The 19,627-nt window shown below is 48.1% G+C and overlaps 1 protein-coding gene across 7 annotated transcripts; it reads left to right on the top strand.

Moving 5' to 3' along the window:
• The first annotated feature begins 836 nt into the window (after nucleotides 1–836).
• On the top strand, nucleotides 837–19,439 carry LOC147187789 (brain-enriched guanylate kinase-associated protein-like). 7 transcript variants are annotated; one of them, XM_086099886.1, is made up of 9 exons: nucleotides 5,782–6,110; nucleotides 10,055–10,167; nucleotides 11,221–11,272; nucleotides 12,063–12,256; nucleotides 15,081–15,242; nucleotides 15,726–15,792; nucleotides 16,241–16,348; nucleotides 16,481–16,561; nucleotides 17,159–19,439. In XM_086099886.1, the coding sequence occupies exons 4-9, from the start codon at nucleotides 12,159–12,161 to the stop codon at nucleotides 18,575–18,577; spliced, it is 1,935 nt and encodes a 644-aa protein (XP_085956012.1). In that variant the 5' UTR covers nucleotides 5,782–6,110; nucleotides 10,055–10,167; nucleotides 11,221–11,272; nucleotides 12,063–12,158; the 3' UTR covers nucleotides 18,578–19,439. The 7 variants fall into 7 exon arrangements, with proteins under 7 accessions (XP_085956009.1, XP_085956008.1, XP_085956007.1 ...); XM_086099883.1 differs by lacking the exons at nucleotides 5,782–6,110; nucleotides 10,055–10,167; nucleotides 11,221–11,272; nucleotides 12,063–12,256 and adding exons at nucleotides 837–981; nucleotides 3,369–3,763; nucleotides 5,730–5,767; XM_086099884.1 differs by lacking the exon at nucleotides 5,782–6,110 and having other exon boundaries at nucleotides 6,280–10,167.
• The last annotated feature ends 188 nt before the right edge of the window (nucleotides 19,440–19,627 follow it).

Genomic DNA, 19,627 nt, shown 5'->3' with positions numbered 1-19,627 from the left:
AGGTGAACTTTCGGAAAGGAATGATTAGAATGAGTCCCGTAAATTTGACATGTGAAGGGAGTTTGTAATGAAGCTCGAAGCACGAAGACAGTAAAAGATAGACCATGTTCGTTACTCTTTCACTGACGACAGATGTTTTTTCATGTTGGTACTTCGAACCACTTTGTTGCTTTTATTTACTTGACCGCAATGCTCATTTTGTGTGTGCAGGAGGAATGGAACCGCAAGAGGGTGCCAGCTTCACACTTTGGTGAACAGGCAGTAGCGGAGAGAGAATAATTTAAGTGCCAACAGAAAACATTACGTTTTAGGTGTAGTTTGCACTCTTTTAAACAGTCTTTTACAATTGTATTAAAGGTGGCAAAATAACACTGCTCTGCACATACAAAAAACTTTCTAAAGTTACCTGTTTACATCTTGACTGTTTTTGCAACCTAGAATAACAGCTCATGAAAGCTGATGTGTCAAGATGAGTATTTTTCCAAAGTTTCATTTGAATTTTCCTCGAGCCCCATCTTTGGCAGCATGCATCGTAGAGAGGTGAGACCAAATGGCTGTTGCCATGGATATGCTGTGCTGCCACCACAAAATCTGTGTAGGCTTGTTGAACATGTAATTAATAACAAAGGCTTCTCAGCCATGATAGCATGGAGCTCAGGATCTGAAACCCCATCTTCCTGCTCCTATAAATAGCACACAGTGTGAGCGAATCACAACAAGGAAAAAGCTGCCCCCGGCTCCTCAAACTCGACTGTCACATTTATTTGCTCTAAATATATTTTCCTGCACCATAAACTGCAAATTGTCTCTGGTTATTAGTTTAAAAGCAGTTTTCATGCGACGGTCAGAATGCTAATTGTCACTTTCCTCCAATACAGGCCGATCATTGGAAATGGTTTATTGTGCTTTGAATCCATGAAGCCGCACGGAGATTTGACTTTCGCCAAGCATCAGTACTACGATCAACACCTTCAAATAAGTGTAAGTGCCAGTCAGTGTGCCAGAAGCTACTGTTGTGTAGTGCCTCGCTCAGTTGACAGAAAACAATGGTGTGTTTAATGACATGTATTGGGGTCATCCGATCACCCACTCCCTTCCTAATTGTGCCTCAGTTGCAACTTCCATATAGAAACATAGCGGGTGGATTGCCATAAAATTAATGGGAGGTCAACCGTATGTTCTCATATGTGCTCGTGGTTATGGACTTGCGTTAAGATTCCTCAACTGCAAACCTAATGTGCCGTCAGTGACGCTCAGGATGTTTAAGGCTGCATTTACACTGCTGGTCCATGTGGCAAATTCTCATTATTTTCCTGAGTATTTTGACCATTAAACTAGACTTAGATCCAATGACAGTTCATTGAAACAGCCACGTGTTTTTGCTATTCATGGCAAGGCTCGGAGCATATTCCCTGAAAATAGTAGCGATTTACTGTTCCGTATCTCCATGTCTGCAGTTTTAGTCGGAATCTATTTCTGCATCATTACCTTGGGGCTGCCGTGGACTCACGTTCTCTGTTCTGGGCGACGGTTATAAATTGTCTGCCGCCCCGCTACTGCTTCTGAAATTGAAAAGAGATTATTAAAGACGTTTATCATAGGAGTGGCTTAAACCCGTCTGAAAATGGTTGGCGCAAAGGAGAGACGCTAAAAGAAAAAGCAGCCTTGGGGAAATAACATGTTTGTATGTTGAGGGATGTGGTGTTCCTTCCTTGCTACCAGACGGGGTAGTCCCATAGGCCTCCTGCCTTGCTGTGTTGCACCTGCAGCCAGTTGGCACAGCAGGACACTCAGTCATAACTATCATATCGGAGTCACATTAATGACCCCCCCGGGGACGGCACCAGTCTGGTTCGGGTGGTGTACTGCGTTATGTCTGTCTAATCCAAGACGCTTCTCCTACAAAAGACGTAATTGGTGGTTCAGTGTTTCAGATGTCTCTTAATAGTTTTAAATGTTCAAAGGTGGTTCATCACATCCATGGATGGCAGCCAACTCCAGCACCACTTACAGCCCAAAAATCCCTGTTTTTTTCCCCCTCCAAAATATATAAATGTTTAACTCATTCACTCCCAAAGACGTTTTTAAACGTCTTTTCAGACTTGGTCTAGAATTGGCTGGTACTGAATGAGTTAAGAGAAAACTAACTACACTATGGAACTTTTCCGAAGCGTATCATGCTGGGTTCCAAGTATTGGGTAAAGAAACATCACTGGAATACAGACAATATGGAGAGTAATTTATGTGCATGCATCACTGTAGAAAGTGGTGCTGAACCAGCCTCTGTGTGCTCACTGTTAAGTGCTCAGTCAAATCAATGGTCAGTCACTGACCTGGAAAATGCTGAAAAGCTTTGCTTGCTCTATCGATAGGCATTCTAATTAAGAATAGCGCCCGCAGTGCGAGCGGTGTTTAACTTAGCAAAAGTAGTGTCAGGAAATTCAGTCAGAAAATCTCATTCTCGTTGATCTCCAATGATATGATGGTGTTTGTAGCCAAACATGAAATTGGGCGTGACGTTTTTGTCAGATTGACATAATGAGACCATTTTTGGTTCACCGCATTAAATTTTAAGTCACGGATGGCCTTGTCTGACACGGGCAGAGTGTTAGCCTGGCACTGAAGGAGTCCATCTGTTCAGCCCCCGAGTGCAAAGTATTGAATCTCTTTTAGGTCAGGCTTGCACACTAATGAGAATGAATCAGGGTAGAACTCTCCAAAATGGCTGTTGTTCACTGGACCGCGTTTCATCTGCCGGTCGCGACAATCAAGAGAACGGCGCACGCAGACGGAAGGCTAAGCAAAAGGGACTTGACTCGAAGCATGTTCAATGCTCCTCTGATTCTTGGGCCTCCTCCGCTGTATTTTCAACAGTGATCACGTCTGGTTAGGGGAGCTCATTGGTCTTTCTTCAAAGATGTCCTCTTTCAGTCCGGCCTCCAGTTGTATTATCCCGAGTAGCAGCCAGGGATGCAGCAGTTGACTGCAGGGGCGGCCAGACTAGCTGGAGCTCAGGAGTCACTTTGCACAGTCACAGCACAATCAAGACGCAAAGCCATGCAGCTTTTCGAACGTCGCTGCAGGAAAAGAGAAGGTGGCCAGCCAATCTAGCCCGGGGGTGGGGGGGTTATTGTTTCAGAGCACATCCCATGCGGCGCGGGGAGGGGGCGGGAAACAACTGCATCGAATGCCATGCATGACAGCATCAGGCAGCGCATCAGGGGAGGAGGGGCTGGTGTCAGAGCCAAGCTAGCACGAAAAGAGATCAAGAGTGTCTGCGGGTGGGGTGGGGGTCGAAGGTTGAAGCCGAAGTAAAGTTATTTTCAGTTCTTGGACGACGTGACATTCAATGTGCTTGGTCCAAACAGTTTTGCAGGCATCTGGGAAACCAGCTTCATCTCTCCCGCTTCATCTGAAGATCCACATCAAGGCGAGCAACCACAAGGTGACCGAGAGGAGCCCGAGGCTGCCGCGTTCAATGGCCCAGCAGCAGAACTTCTCACCGGAGGATCCGATCCAGGTGGACCAGTCTCCAAAAATGTATCTGGAGACAGACATTGACGTGGTGAGAAGGGATGACCATGCAGACGATGCGGCGATCAACCTTGACACTCTTCCGCCATTGCTGATCGATGAACAAAATGTAATTCCGCCCCCTCCGAATTTCTGCCAAGGATTTGAAATGAAACGTTTCCTGGAATTTAATCACAACTCCCCCAGATGCCCCTCCAGATCCATCTCTCTGCCTAGAGGCATCAACATGGTGAGTCCCAGTTGTTGTTTTTTTTTTGCTCCAGGAGTGCCTAGTCATTTGCGTCATTAGTATTTACATCCATATTGTTTTTTTTAAAAGAAATTTTCTATGATGTCTCATCAATGTAGCCGCCGATCAGGTTGTTCCAAGCGTACTCGTCAGCAGCCCACCCATCCGGTCTCCTCTTGTCTTGTCATTAATTAGAGAAATGCAACCAGTGGTTTTCCCAAGACACTTGTTGCAGGAAGACCGGATTAAAGGCTCAATTAAACATGACTTGCTTCCAAAGTGAATGCGTTTGATGTCTCGGCATGATGTTCACCTCAGAGGTGGAGCACACGACTGCTTATTATTTTTCGGCAAATAAACCGGCACAGCACGGTTTGAAAATAGTTGAGCATATCATACAAGGGGGGCAATAAAGAATTTCAACAGGTCATATCAAGAACTCTCCATCCAGGAAGGTTCATAGGAATGAGCAATGTCGCCATGTAATATTAAAAGAGAAGCTCTCACATTGCTTTTAATTTATTGTCTGATTAAAATTCAGCCTTTGCCGTCACCTTAGCAACTGCTTGGGAAAAAAAAAAAAAGGTGGGCGGTATGGGGGCTGTGGAGCCAGCATGCGAGCCTGTTGGTGTTCATCGCAGTGTTGCTTGCTTGCTTGCAGCAAACTTTCATCTCCTCACCCCCGTACTTGGCGAGCGAGTGCACATGTAGCAAACGTGCCTCCATGGTTGCGCGCGACCTCTCCGACATGTACTCCGATGAAGAGATGGCGACGTAGAAAGATGTATTCGATCACGCGAGGCCGTGCTTCATCCACATTTTGTAGGCTCTCGCTGGGTTTATCGTTCTTCAAATAACCGAATCCCCTTTTGGAGACTTTAACATGGTCGAAAAATTCACCAAATTTCTCATGCGTGTCAAGTCAAGTACAACTTTATTGTCAAATCCTGAATGGAAAATGTATGCCTCTGTGATATGTAGTCTTCGTATTGTAAATGCAGTACATGGATGTCATTATTGGTACCCCAAAAAAAAAGTTCATTGTAAATTTACTCATGAAAATCAGACCTTGTTTTTGAATAGTGGTTCATCGGAGTGATTTTGCAAATTGAACTCATGAAACGCGTCTGGATAAAAATGTTGCATTCGAGTCACGGCACCAATTGAAAAGAATTTTTGCCGGGCCCTTATCTTCAATGCTCTCTACACGAAAAGTAACTACCAGGAGACCCCCCGCCTCCCCCCCATCGAACTATTTAACTCATTCAGGACCAACCAATTATGGACCAAGTCTAAAAAGACGTTTAAAAACGTCTTTAGGAGTGAATGAGTTAATGGTGTGACTCTGCAGTCGTAACTAATTTCAACTTGTAAGCGTGCAAAGGTGCAGATAAGATAAGGCCGGCCGGGAATGTGTGTTGGGGAAAAAGTGCTGACGAGATATGTCGGAATGATACCGTCTCCAGATTCAACAGATGGAACCACCTGTGCCTCTTTGGTCTTTTTTTTCACGTCTCGCCCTTCCCGAGCCGCATCGCGTCCCTTCTGCCCCCGCACATCAATGAGGGAACTGAGGTTGCCTCCGCTTTCTCTCGCTTGCAATATACTGTATCTGCAGTCTGGCTGCAATGGATGTTTCCACTCTTTAACCCCCCCCCCCCCCCCCCCACCCCCCTCCTCTCCCCTTCCCCTCCGTCTCCCGCCGCTCGATGCCTCTCACTCTTCTTCTCTCATGCCGTTCGTCGAGCTGATGCCATCGTTCGCACCTCACGCGCAGGCTGCGGTGAAGCCCTTTTTTTTTTTTTTTTCCCTGGAGAAGTAATGAATGAGGGCGCATGAGGGGGTGTTGGGAGGGGAGATGAACACAAACAGAAGCATGACAAAACGAACATGGTACGTTGCTCCCGCACCCCCTCACCCCACCCCCCCTCCGCTGACAGCGTAACATACTCTTGTTTCCTTTTAGGTGTGTGACCATGGCGTGAACCACGTAGACACCATCAGGTAAGGCATCCACTCCTTTATCCTTCCTTCATCGCACCCACGCCTTCTCCCCGCGTCCTCTTCCCTCCCACTCTTCCTCTCTCTTGCACAGTCTTCCCTCCCTGGCTTGGTCATCTTCTACTTCTGCTGCTGCTGCTGCTGCTGCTGGTGTCGGAGCGGCAGCAGAGGCGTCAGCTGCATCGTCAGCAGCGTGCGGCAGCGGGGGTTTCTCGCAGCTTCGGGGGAGGGGGAGCCGATAACGTTCAGGAGGGAGTTTTCGCCCAACGTTGACTAAGTCAGCCCTGGAGTGGGAGGGGGGGGGTCGTCTGTCCTTCTTCAGGATGAAGCTGTGCTTGAGCACCAGGTATCGCGTCACTCTTTGCATCTTTGGAGTGGTTGTGCGTGCGTGTGTGGCTGCGTTGGAAAGAACGCAGACCTGCTTTTCTGCTAGTTTGATGAGGCGGATGTGGGGGCGAGAGGAGGGTGGGGGGGGGGGTATTCAATGCTTCAGAATGCGTGCGAGGCGCAAGGGCTAGTTTGACTCGGTCCGGAATTTCCGTACAGAAGGAGTTGGTGTTGACTTGCAAGACTTGTTTTGATCCTGCACGATGTTGCGTTCACCTGTCGGAATGCTCCATGCCGCGGTGATTAATAACTGCAGGGCGAGCGCCGCTCCTGCAACTCTCGTAGGTGTTGAGATCATTTTCAGATGCTTTCTCAGACACTCGTTCGAAAAGGACCAGTGCTCATCCACTTTCCCGATTTGAAGTTGCTTGGCAGGGGGGGTTGAGAAGGAACGCATCAGATGCAGGGCAAGCCTCGTTTTTGCTTTTTTTTTTTTTTCTCCCCTCCTCAGTGAGCCATTGGTAAACGTGTGCACATGGAAATACTGTCGATGCTTTTGTTGATCACAGACAGCCGTTAGGACTGTTTCAACGAAGGCTCGTCAAGGTTTCCTGGCGACGTGTCATGGTTTCAATTGAATTATTGCAGCCTTGCCAAGATGGATGAAGGGAGTCCCGCGCTTCTTGTCCTCGCTCTTCGGTTTTACGAAGGCCGACCTTACCGGTAACCCCCCCCCCGCTTCCACCTGCTCACTTCATCACCGACAACCAGCGGTCTGTACATGATGAAATGCCCTGAAATTCTCTTCCCCGCCCCTCCTCACGGAGGTTCCTGCCCCAGGGTGCCCCGCGGGGGGAGAGAGTCATGTCAATTTTGCATGAAGGAGATTTCATTTTGATTTGCAGATTTTATTTATTTATTTATTTTTTTAATCTTAGCGCTGCTCTTCGGCACTGATTGATACCGCCAGATTGAACCGAACGCGATTCTGAAAGGAAGTTAAATCATTCGATGATATTTGGAGAGGATTTTATCAGGACGACCCAGTTCACTTAAACGTGACCGATGTCGTCCTTTTCATGGCAATAATTACATTTGGTTAGCGCTAGTGGAACCTTTTAAATCCACCCATCCATCTTGTATAACACGTGTCCTCTTCAGAGTCAAGCCGATCCTCGCTAACTTGGGGAACATCAGTATATCAACCTATGCCGGCAACAATTAGTGACAGCCAGAACAATTAAATGCTCGAATTAACGTGGTTCGCCACCACTTGTCAGTCAATCAGCGCAATAGCTTTCCGTTTCAGATTCCATACTGAACAAATACGTTGTGTGAAAAAATAAAGACGGATCATCGTTATTACAGTGACAGTTTTTGGGACTGCGCAGTGAAATTTCCAAATTGGGAGTTTGGGTGCAATGAAGAAATGTGCCTCATGTCAAACAATTTGGAGTTCAACACGAATTTTCCGAAAAGGTAGACCTCAAATTAAGCAAATCTCAAAAGTCTTCGCCATGTGAATGGTTAACTTCTTTTTACACTTGTATTCCAATTTTTTTTTTTTTTGTGACGTTGACCAACTTTCAGCAATTCTTTCTCCTCATTTTGCAATACTATTTTTTACATTTTTTTTTTTGACAGTTGAGGATGTTAAAACATTCACATTGTGCCGTTTATTGTCAAACGAGAATGGATTATTTAAATTGAATTAAATTCAACAGAATATTGGTTCACTATAAAATGTAGCAGAACGGCAGCAGCGCTTGAATAAATATTGTTTGCTTAATATGCAACCCACCCAAAAAAAAAAAAAAAATCTAAATTAAATACGCTAGACCGTGGCTGTTAGCGTTGCAATTTTTATGGATTCAATGTACTAATGTGTCCTTCTGGCCGTGGCGGTCTGACCAGCCAGCCTTGAATCAGTTATGCAAGGTCTGCGCGGAGGAAACGTTGACAGCCTCCCCCAGGAGTCATTAAACGAACCTTATCAGCTCGCGCGTTGCGATCCTTCTCCTTTGCCCTCCTCGGCAGCAACGGGTCACGTTCATTCCTCATGTGGAAGCACTCGGCCGGCATGTAAAAATATCGTGTAACAGAGCTGGCCTAATGTTCTTTTTATTTTTTTTAAGTGTTAATGCGAACTAAAGTGGTTAATCTGAAGTGACGAGACAGTGATACCAATTTTGATGATTTGCGTGTATAACAGAATATCCATTCGAAAATATTACCGACGTTGCCTAATGGGCAAGCCGGCTTTGCTTTTGAGGCGTAAATAAATTCCAAATTGTACCACTTGAGGTGTTTGATTTGGGAGGTTCCACTGTGCGCGAATGGCGCATGTCTTTTACAGCCCTTAAAATTTCACAAACACAATTGACAGTCTACTGCAATCGATAAATGTATGGAAATGAATGGCTCTGCTGCTAATCTTTGCGCACGATCCGATTTCAGACTCGCAGCCCCCCCGACCAATTGCCGTAAGTGTTTTTTTTTTTTTTTTTTTTTTTTAATAAGATTGAGATTTGTCGATTAGCATTGCAGATGCGGTCTTGGATCTAATAATAGGATACGGTTCATGTATAAAAGATGCACTCGTTCATTTGGGAAATCACTCCGATCGTCATTCTTGGAAAGTGCTCATTTGATAATTATATTTGTACAAATACGGTACTGTATATGCGGCGCCTCTGTTGCGTTCATCCGGACGAAGAGTGCATTCTCTGAATGATCACCGAGTGGTATTCCGCTGCGAAGAAACAGAATTATGTAAAGCTTTGTGCTCCACGTGTCCAGTTCTATTCCATATAATCATGAAAGTGACCTTTCAACAAAAGTGCAATTTGTGCATCCTTGCCAGTCAGGAAACGGAGCAGTGAATACAGATGCTCTGCGCGCTGTTATTTCGTATTGTATTTGAACTGTTCTTTCTATTTGAGTTTGATATTGATACTGGACGCCAATTAGTATTTTATTTATTTATTTTTGGTGAACGTATCTACCCGGTGACTGTTTTTTTTTCCATAATTGCTGGGTTATTTGTTGGGTTGCTTTTTAACCCTTTCATGCACCCTGTAACCTGATACCATGGTAAGCTGTCCACTGCAGTAGCCTTGCTGGGCATTATGTGAGGCACATTAAAGGTGTTAGCGGGTCATTAACCCCGAGCTCTTCTGGTTATGGTGTCGCGTTTGCAATGTCTTGGTCTTCATTTACTCAATACCGGGGCAGGCTTAGGTGTGAGATGTTTTCAACGTGGCGTGGTTGAGTCACGCGCATTATAGATTGGCGCAGATGTGGAGGGAAGGGGTGGACGGCGGAGAGCGGTCATCTTTTATGTGTGTCTGCGTCTCCGATGAGTCAGTCGTCTCTCCCCCCACGACCCCACCCCCCACCCCCAGGTTGTCTTCACTCGAATGCTGAGCTTGGAGCTAGGGGATCCTCACTGGTGAAAGATCGAGCCGGGAGTTTTCGTTGAACTTGTAGCCACAGACCGGTTACGCCCACGACTGGTTGCCAATAAATGGCGGAGTCGGTATCCAAATTGTAACCCAAAATGGACATCTCGTACTGTACCTGAACATCTGGCTTCCAACAAGCAAGGTAGTCACAAACGCAACATCGTAATGCTCTCTGGACTGAAAATATGAGAGCGGTGTAAACGTGAAGATTGGAAAACGAGTCTTAAAGGGGATATTTCAACGTTTTGAAAGCAGTAAGCGGTCACCGACTGCAGTGCTGTAGTGTCGTGGTTCACTCGCCTGACTCCCGCGCAAGCAGAGTGAGGGGGCGGGAGTTCCCCCTCGATGACGACGTGATTGTTTTGTCTCCGTCTCTACTCCGTTTTGAGTGTTGCGACGGGATTTCCTGGTCACACCGTCATGCGCTGTGACCAACCCATTTTTTTTGGGTGAAACTCTGTTTGGTGATAAAATAACCCCCTTTTTTTTTTTAAACTAGGTCGTTGCTGTCTACGCAACATCTCTCGGACCATCTGTTCACGCTCCACGGTTCCTCCCACTCAAGCCCCCCCCAGGCTAGCTGTTAGCTTATCTGGTAACTCAATTACAGAGGTAATTTCTTCCCTTCTCTTGTCCTTGTCATTTCTAACGTTGCGAGACTCGGAAGTCCATCTTACTTTGAGCTTCGCGCTGTTGCCCCGATGCCATTACTCGTTCACGTATTCTACCGTCACCACGAATAATTGAATCGTTTCCCCTTAAAGGGAAAGTGATCCATGATCGGAATTGAAAGTGGTGGGAGTGATGTAATTATTGGCCCGTTTGCTAGATGACCTTGCTTGCCGCCGTGTAAAGCGCTGGCTCTCCCGATTGATACCTTTGAAAATGAGATCCCCTGAGTTTTATTTTTTTTATTTTTTTTTGGGAAGCTTGGTTTTGCCACAAAATGTGACTAGAAAACGTCAGGAAAGCCGACGAGAACAGTCCAGTTGAATCGGAAGCGGTTGGCAGGATCTTGAGTTGTACGGGTTATGGTTCACGTTATAAGAGTGAAAACGATTTGAAAAGATTTTTTTTTTTTCGATTATGAAATCTGGCATTTGAACAAGGGGTGTGTAGACTTATCTACTGTAGCTGCTGGTTATGGATGCCTGCCCCCTCACCTCCCTAATCTATTTTTGTTCAAGCACAAATGTCTGTGCGTGTGCCTGCCGTATTTTTAAAAAAAAAAAGGGGGGGGGATCCTGATGGAGTAAACCTTCACCTCATAACCACTTCCTGCTTCCCCCCCCCCCCCCACCTCACCCCCAACTTTCATGTCCTCATCCTCCTCCGCTCCCCGCCTCCCTTCCCGCTGTGCTTATCAGCGCTCTGAAATTCTCTCCAAAGCGAGCATGGCGTGGGTGGGCGGCTGGCAGCCTCGTATGAACGCGTTCCCCGTCCGTCGATGCGGCGCCGCGCGGCGAGGAGGCTCAATTAAAGGAGCGAGAAGTCGACCGGGGGGGATGAGGGGGGAGGACGAGAGGAGGACGGACGCTAGGGAACGACCGACATGGCCTGAGATGCCCCAATGTTTATGGCGCTGCGTTATTCCTTCGTGTGTGTGTGTGTGTGTGTGTGTGTGTGTGTGTGTGTGTGTGTGTGTGTGTGTGTGTGTGTGTTTAGACGCCGCAGCGTACAAAGCCACAAGCAAGACATGCAGATCGACACTTTTATGGTGAGATGCATACAAACACATCAGCCTCCCAAATAGCTCTAAACTGGCAGGGCCAATCTCACCTCACTGTGCCGGTGTGTGATGACTCACCGGGGAGCAGCTCGAGAGAAGCCTCTGGTGCTTGTGTGTGTCAGGGAGGGATGGGGGATGGGGGGGGGGGGTAGACTTGTCACCAGCTGTTGCCTACACGGCCTGATGCGGAAATCGCCGACCAGCAACAAGGTGCGAGCGGATCAACACGTTTTCCTTTTGACACCTGCGCGTGCGCCTTTGGGTGTGTTAGGTGCAATATCCGCCGACTCGTTATCGGGGGGGGGGGGGGCGGGTGTCGCTACAGAGATCTGCGGGTACCTCTGTCCCCGTCACCCCCCCCCCCTTCCGAGGGGACGTTATCGGGGCTCAGCTGGAAGCGTCTTTGTTCAAACCGCGGCGGACGCGTTCGTCGAAACAACCCGCAGCCGTCGTCTGAGGGCTGACGTTGGCGTTCCTCCCGCACGCGTCATCCCCGAATATTTAGAGGAGGCGGCCGCAGAAGAACAGAGCCCCGTTGTCAAAGTCGTTTTGTTTCGACGCGGTGGCTGTCTCGATTCGCTTTGTAAAAATGATCGCATTTAGCGGTATCTCAGATCAGTCGCTCGTTTGTACCAACGGCGAGCGGCGACGTCATCGCTCAGAGTTGCGTGACCTTTAGCCCCCAAAATACTGTTCGCTAACATGTTTATTGATCTCGGCCATTCATCTGGATTATCGACTGAAAGATTGATTCATGTGTGTTTGTTTTGTTTGGCAGGTAGAACAATCGCTAACCCCGCAGGCATGATTTAGGGCGGTCTCTTTCGGGACACTAACACCCGTCGGCACCTCGTGGTCGACCCCCTATGAACACATGAGAGTAAAGGAACACAGACAAACCATGAAAAAGATATACATTGGCAAAACCGCCTCAAAAGTCCCCCGAAACGGCGGCAAACATCTGAAAAAGAGGTAAGCCAATCGAATGGAATCGCACCGTCTTTGCCACCTGTCCTCATTTTTTTTTTTTTTTAAATCTGTTTGTCCACTCATCCGCCCACGAGGTGTCTCCTCTCTCTCCCACCTCATCCAGTCACACAAATGCATCGTCTGCCAAAGCAAGGAGTCACGTTGCCTTCGTCATCCTCTTCGCCCCGAGTGAGAGCACTCATTTACGTCTGACTCAGCTCCCGCTCGCGGCCTCGGTCGCTAATGGGACGCCGTTCCCGCCGTTCCCTCGAGCCCACTCTATGTAAATTCATCCCATAGCCAACAACAAACACCCTGTATTCCCGCGCCGATGCCGGGTTGAAAGGGAGGTGAGGCGGTTGGAGGTGGAGTGCGAAAAAAACTTTAAAAAAAAAAAAGCCATCCAGTCACTTGAGACTTTGCTCACAAGTCTGCTCTGCATTCGTCTCTGACTGGGTTGCAAATGTATTAACAATTAGGGCAACTGCCTGGAGAGTCATACGTCGGCCCCCCTACCATTTAAATTTAAAGAAAGCGATTATATTAATGAGGTTTTTTTTTTTGTTTTTGTTTTTTTGTTAGGAGTATAAACATTTGGTGCAGGGCCGCGCTGGAAGCAAAGATGTTTAATTGTGTCAGAGTAAATAACAGGCGCATCCAAACTAGGCTGTTCAGCTACTCGGTTCAAATGCTGTTTGAATTAAAGCACCTTATATAACGGCGGCTCTCTTGAGGCACTTTTCTTTCAGGACAGCCAAACTCTCTAGTCCTATTTATGAATACATAGGAGATAAATCCCCCCGTTGGCGAGCAGCTCACGACACCTCCCCTCTCTCTGCTGGAGTCGAACTCGACTCATTGAGTTTCCAAGAGAGAAATAAAAAAACAGAGGTGGTTGAGGGCTGCAAGGCAATCGGAAATTGAGGGGAAGGTGTCGCGTTCGTGAGACATATCGGTGGAATCGGACTGAGCAGACCCAGATGGAGAAGTGGCGCTTAGTGTGTCCTGGGGGGGGGGGGAACGACGGCCTGCTATGTGATGTCATCAAACATAAAAGGGGGTTTTCACATGTTTGGTTCAAACCATTGGGACCGATTTTCAGTTTCACCGCACTTTCCTTGGGCACGTGGTGGCTTAATTTATTCACCCTCAAACTATTTTTGTGCTTGTTTGTTCTGTGCGACTGCTGAAAGTAAGCATCAAAGGTGTGGTGCAACTGTGCTATTCTGCATGCTTTTGTTTTGAAGGTCTGATTTGTACATGGATGTGTTAACTGTCGATGTTGCCGGGCAGACCAGGAGGCTTTTTTTTTTTTACCTTGCTTTGTGGGTAAAAGCTTTCACTGTGGAACCTTTTCACACAACTTAGAAAATACTTCCTTTGAATGAACGTGCGGGAAATGAGTGGCTGAGTCACATTTTCACTTTTTTTAACCCTGGAGATCCCAAGAACCCCTTTCTTCTTTGGAAAATGATGAATTTTACATTAACTCATTCAGTACCAGCCAATTCTGGACCAAGTCTGAAAAGACGTTTAAAAACGTCTTTGGGAGTGAATGAGTTAAATGACTGCTATATATTCACTGAACACCAAAATATGTTTTTTTTTTTCAAATATTGAATGCTTTAATCCTAATTTAGGATGAGGGCCAAATTTGACCCTTTGGGATCTCCAGGGTTAAAAAAGTGATAAATTGCGGTGGAGCAGAAAACTGGCACCCCCAAAATAGGTTCCACCGTGCTGCGAGTCCTAATTCTTAAAAGCCAGTAGGCGTATTGCCCCAAGAACATCGTGTACAGATTTGAAGGCACAAGGGACCATTGGAGTAGGGGGCGATCTCAGCATCTCAACCTAATGCAACGCTGACATAGCGTCGGCCCGTAGTGAAGGAGGGGGGGGACGTGTTGCCAAAAATTTAGTGAGTCAACTCACTGCGGTTTAAATGCACCGGTAGGATTTGTGCCCGGGGAAGCGGCTTTGTTTCTGCAGATCCTGTCCAGCTTGCAGCAGACAACATTTTGTCTTCAACACGTGTAGCTGCTTCTATGACTTGCGCATACGTCACCCCCCCCCCCCCCCCCACGCCCCAAAAAAAGAATGAACCAACTACTTTCTGCAATCTCGCCGGCATGAATATTAATAAGATGCCCTGTGGATGATCCCTCCTCTCCGTGCGACCGGTGAGCGCCGAAAAGAGAGCCTCTCCATCTCGAGCCTTTTGTTACCTGACGTGGTTATTAGGGAGAGAAATGAGGCACGGGAGTGAAAAGAGCACGCGAGCGCATCTCTATTTGTTTGTTATCCGGGCCGCAGATAGTCATTAGCTTCCTTCCTCCAGCTGTCCGTCAATACGGGCTCCATTAGGCCCGGCCGCCCGCGCTCGGATCCATGGCGGCGGCCCACGTTTCCTCATTTCCCACGTACGCTTGCCCTTTCATTAGATTGAGGCAGCGCCGACTGTAATATAAATAAATAAAATAAAATGGGGAAAAAAAATTGCCGTGTGGAATTGCACGGCGTATCCCGACATCTCGGCCTTCACGTTCCATTCGCGTGATGTATTAAAGAGTTTCCAGCTCATATTTCACCGTTGCTGATTAGGTTTCTCTCACACTGGCTCTCAGCTTTTAATTCCAAGAATCAGAAACGCCGCTTATGGTGTGTCTGCCTGCATGCGCACGCCATTTTTCTGCTTGAAATCGCCCTCTCCATCACCCCCCCCCCCCCCCCACTCCCCCTTTGCACGGCTGTCGGTCGGATATGCGCACCTCCCCGTTCGTTGCTTGAGGAAATTTGACGCGATAACTCGATTTATGTGTGTGCGCAGCTCATTGCTGGAGCAGAAAGAAGACCTGCGGAAGCGACTTTCCTACACCACGCACAAGCTGGAGCTGCTGCAGAGCGAGTTTGACGCCACTCGGCAGTACCTGGAGACCGAGCTGCGCCGCGCTCAGGAAGAGCTGGATAAGTTTACCGATAAGCTTCGCAGGTTTGAACATTCTAACTGGAAGAATGACCCTGAATCAGTTGCAAGCCAATCGCAGGGCACACAGAGACCACGCCCACACTCACACCTAGGGACAATTTAGAGCGTCCAATCAGCCTGCCATGCATGTTTTTGGAATGTGGGAGAAAACCGGAGCACCCGGAGAAAACCCACGCACATATGCGCATATATGAAACGTCAAATGCGTGCCGCAGTGGCTGAAGAAAGATGCGAGGAGGGAAAACGCTGAATGATCAAATGCGGGCGGGCTACGCTTTCCTGCAGTTTATTTTTGTCTCCGCTTTTGCTTCAGGAGGCAGCTCATACCCGAGTGTATAGATAAAAATAATTGTCCAAACAGTCAGATATGCACATTTCTTCGTAAGATTGACCGAATGTATTTATTTATTTTAAACGGTGCGCTTGTTTTACGCCAGCTTGCGTGATTGTGGATAAACAATGTACGTTGTTAACTGTGCGCTTTAGGATTCAAAGCAGCTACTCCGCACTGCAGAGGATCAACCAAGATCTAGAAGAGAAGATTCACCGAGATGTAAGTAAGAAGTGAAATGCTGCAGCGGGTAGTGTAATACCCAATGCCTTGACGTTAATTAGGGCTTATTAAAGATGGTGCGTCGTCCTCCAAAGCGTAGCGTGTGACAGCAGCCCCCCCCCCCCCCCCCCCCCAATTGTTCCTCCGTTCAACACACCTCGCCTCATCGGCCAGACCAGAAAAGATGTTAATAAGACAGTAAACCCGCGTGACCTTCGGGGGGGGCTTTTGCTTTTAATCGGCGGCGGCTAAACATTGTTACGGCACACGGCGGTGTCATCGGCAAGATGTTACATCACATTGCAACACCGGCGGGATAATCGCTTGGGCTCCTTAAGATAGGAGAGGACCGGCGAGTGGTTTTTTTGCATGAAATGAAAATTCGACGTTTTGAAACTCGGAACTGCAGTCAAGGTGACGCGGAAACGCTCACCTGTCATCTTGTCAGTCGCAGCACCATGACGACGAAAAGCGGGCGCTGAGCAGAGAGATCATCGTCCTCAACAACCACCTGATGGAGGCCAAGCTCACCATCGACAAGCTCCAAGAGGACAATGTGATAAGACACTTTTTTTTTTTGATTTTCATCACCACGGGTGACGATGATGTCACGATTGCATGAGGCTTCCATCATATCCGCTTCTCGGTTGATAAGAATAATCGCATCTTGATGCTTCTCGCTCCGTAGGACGTCTACAGGAAGGATTGCAACCTGGCCGCTCAGCTTCTCCAATGCAACAAATCCCTTTACAGGGCCCAACTCTCCGAGGTGAGCCCCCACCCAAATAAAACAAAAGGGGGGGGGGAAATGAGGTTTAAAAAAAATTCATAAATGTCACAACCGGTTGATGTGTTAAACCCCGAAGTGCTTTTCGGCTGACAAAACAGCAAAATCTGCTGGCTGGTTAGCACAGCGCCGCCCCATAGTTCAATTGTACTTGTTGCACGTATCGACGTGGTCTCGTTAGGACGCCTCTTTGCACCGCATCAGTCTTATGCACATGACAAAACGCACATGAGATTATGGACCCCCCCTCCCCCGCTGCTGTGATTGGAAATGGATTGCGCAGGACTGACAAAGTATAACCAGTATGCACACAAAATGACGTATCGAGAAAAAGTTCACGATTACATCAGAGGGGTCTGAAGCTGTCCATGCGCACGTGGTAACTGATCGATCGGCAAAATCATGGCATCACGACTGACTTGCATCACAATAACTGCCCAATCCGATCAGTGTAAAGTCTACTTTGGAATCTTAACTCATTCAGTACCAGCCAATTCTAGACCAAGTCTGAAAAGACGTTTAAAAACGTCTTTGGGAGTGAATGAGTTAATGACCTGGGCATGTGTTTTTTGCTCTCAGCTACCTACTGACTTTCAGGAGCGACTGACTATGCACATGGAAGAGCCTCCGGTCTGCCACACATACTCGGACTCCGTGCCGGCCTCGCTCATCGGGCAGGTGCTCGAGAAGCCCGAGGAGGCGTGCAGCAGCAGCCACGCCTCGCGCTCCCCCAGCCCTCATACGCCGGACCACGCTTTCGTTCTGGAAACGTTGGCCCACGGTGGGGAGCGCCTGGGTCTGCGCGCGGCCTACAAGTCCGACTTGTACAGCAGCGACACGGCCCTTTACTGCCCCGACGACCGGCACCGGGAGCGCAGGCCCAGCGTGGACCTTCACGGTCAGAGGAAGCTCCTCTACGAGCCGCAGAATTCCACCGACAGCAACCCGGAGGATTGCCCCGTGGGCTTGAGACCCTCTTTTACCCAGGAGCGCTTTGCCGAGTTCCCCCCCTTGGGGGTGGGCTCCAGCTCCTACTCCAGCTTCAGCGGAGGGGGCTCGGAAGACAAAGCTAACGGCCCGCCGAGCAGCGCCGCTTCCTCCCCGCGCCAACACACCCTCTACATGGATTGGAGGGATGCCGGGGACTACGAGAGGAAGAGCGACTCATCCTGGGACAGGGATAGTCCCAGAGGGTTCGGTAACAATCATCCCTTCCAGCAGATGGAGATGATCCACCAGCAGAACAGCAGCTCACCCGTGTACAGCCGCACCATGTCCTCCTGTTTCAGCGAGCCCTACGAGCCCCTGCCTCAATCGTCTTCCCCGAGCGTCGCCTACGGTGACAGTCGCCGAGGAAGCACCCTGGCCCCCGAGGAGGAGGAGGAAGAGGAGCTGATCGGAAGATGGCGGCAGCTCAGCGCCGAAGACTTGAGCTCGCACTCTTACCGCAGTCCCGGCCGCGCTTCGCCGTACAGCTTCTCCGAGCAGCACTTCTCCGTGAGGCCGGCCAAGATACGTCTGGGCCCGCTCTACAGCAGCTTCCAGGAAGGGGCCGACTACTATGAGCAGCAGGCAGCCGGCGGCATGCAGGATCCGGTGTGGGTGGCTGCGAGTCCGGAGTGCAGCCCGGTGCTCCGCCAGGCTCACAGCCAAGCCCGCTTGTACGAGGACAGCCAAGGCTCCGAGCACAGCCTCTACCACTCGGGCAGCTCCAAAGACCGAGAGGGCAATGAGGCATCCGGAGGCCAAAGTGCCGATTATGGGGAGCAAAGTCCCAACGGCTCCACCGAATCCCTCAACTGCCGGTCCATGGAGATGGTGGCGGAACTTCAGCACTACCAGGCGGAGATGCACAACCTGTCCGCCCAGGTGAGCCTGTCGTCGCCCCCAACGGCCCCACCGCCTCCGCCGCCGTACCACCAAAAATTTGCCTCTCTGGGACTTTCCCGGAAAGACAGCCTAACCAAGGCACAGTTGTACGGAACACTCCTCAACTGACGGACCTTGAGGGGAAAAACGGGAATAGAAGCCACAGAAGTGCATGTGTTGTGAACGTGACTGGTGATGACTGGAAAGTGAGAGGCCTCTCTACATCGTAAGAATGTGTGCAGCGGTACCTTGACTTACAGGATTAAAAAGAAAAATCCAGTCGATTTTTCACATTGCGAACCAAAATTTAAATAGCATCCAGCTTCACGTACGACATTCTCTTTCCTTATGTCTTATATTTTTAAATATTGCACTACATTTTTTTTAAATTAAAAACACAACATGGGTGTTTTTTGCGGCGCCGGAATGTCATTTCAATGGTGGTCACTGAATTAATCAAACCTGTAAATCAAGGTACCATTGTATTTATTCTATATTTATTGAGTAGAAAATGACAGATATTTTTTTGTATGTAGCTATTCAAATGACAATTTTAGTCAACCTGAAACTTGTACATACACAAAGTAAAAAACGGCCAATACTATCTATTAAAACAAACACACCCTTAACTTGACACCTGTATAAACAGCATTGGCCTTGTGTACCAGTCACAGTTAATTAACAAACAGTGACAAATTAGCTCAGTTTTTTTCTTTTTCCTTTGATTGAATTTGACAGTCTCGGTTGGTGTTTTATATTGTTATTGCTGGAATGTTTTGACACGTGAACATCTGTCTCGACAGTTTGTTTTAGTTCTTCTCTTTAATATAAGGACACAAAATTCCTGCAACTGCCAAGCACCCACTTTCGACCTCTGATTCGGACACCGACACCTTCATCAAGACTATATAACCTTTGTTCCTTTTATTAACCATGCATGATTAGATATTTTCGGTTGTTTTGTTGGATCAATAAAAGCACAAAGTATGCAGATGATCCTTGATTGTTTAGACCTAAGACGGCGTGTGTTGTATTTGGGGCCGGATCAAGGTTTGATGATTATATTTGACAAAAACTAACCAAATAACTAAAATAGGAAAAGAAAAAAAAAAGTTGCGTCTCTTCCCTCAAACTGACGCACCTCAACATGAACCACTTCCTGGCCCTCAATGCAACCCT

Source organism: Hippocampus guttulatus, chromosome 20 (genome assembly GCF_054856545.1).
Source record: "Hippocampus guttulatus isolate MCC_2025c chromosome 20, RoL_Hgut_1.0, whole genome shotgun sequence".
NCBI classification, from domain to species: Eukaryota; Metazoa; Chordata; class Actinopteri; order Syngnathiformes; family Syngnathidae; genus Hippocampus; species Hippocampus guttulatus.
Note: the sequence above shows the minus strand (reverse complement) of the source record. Positions and strands in the feature narration are given on the sequence as shown.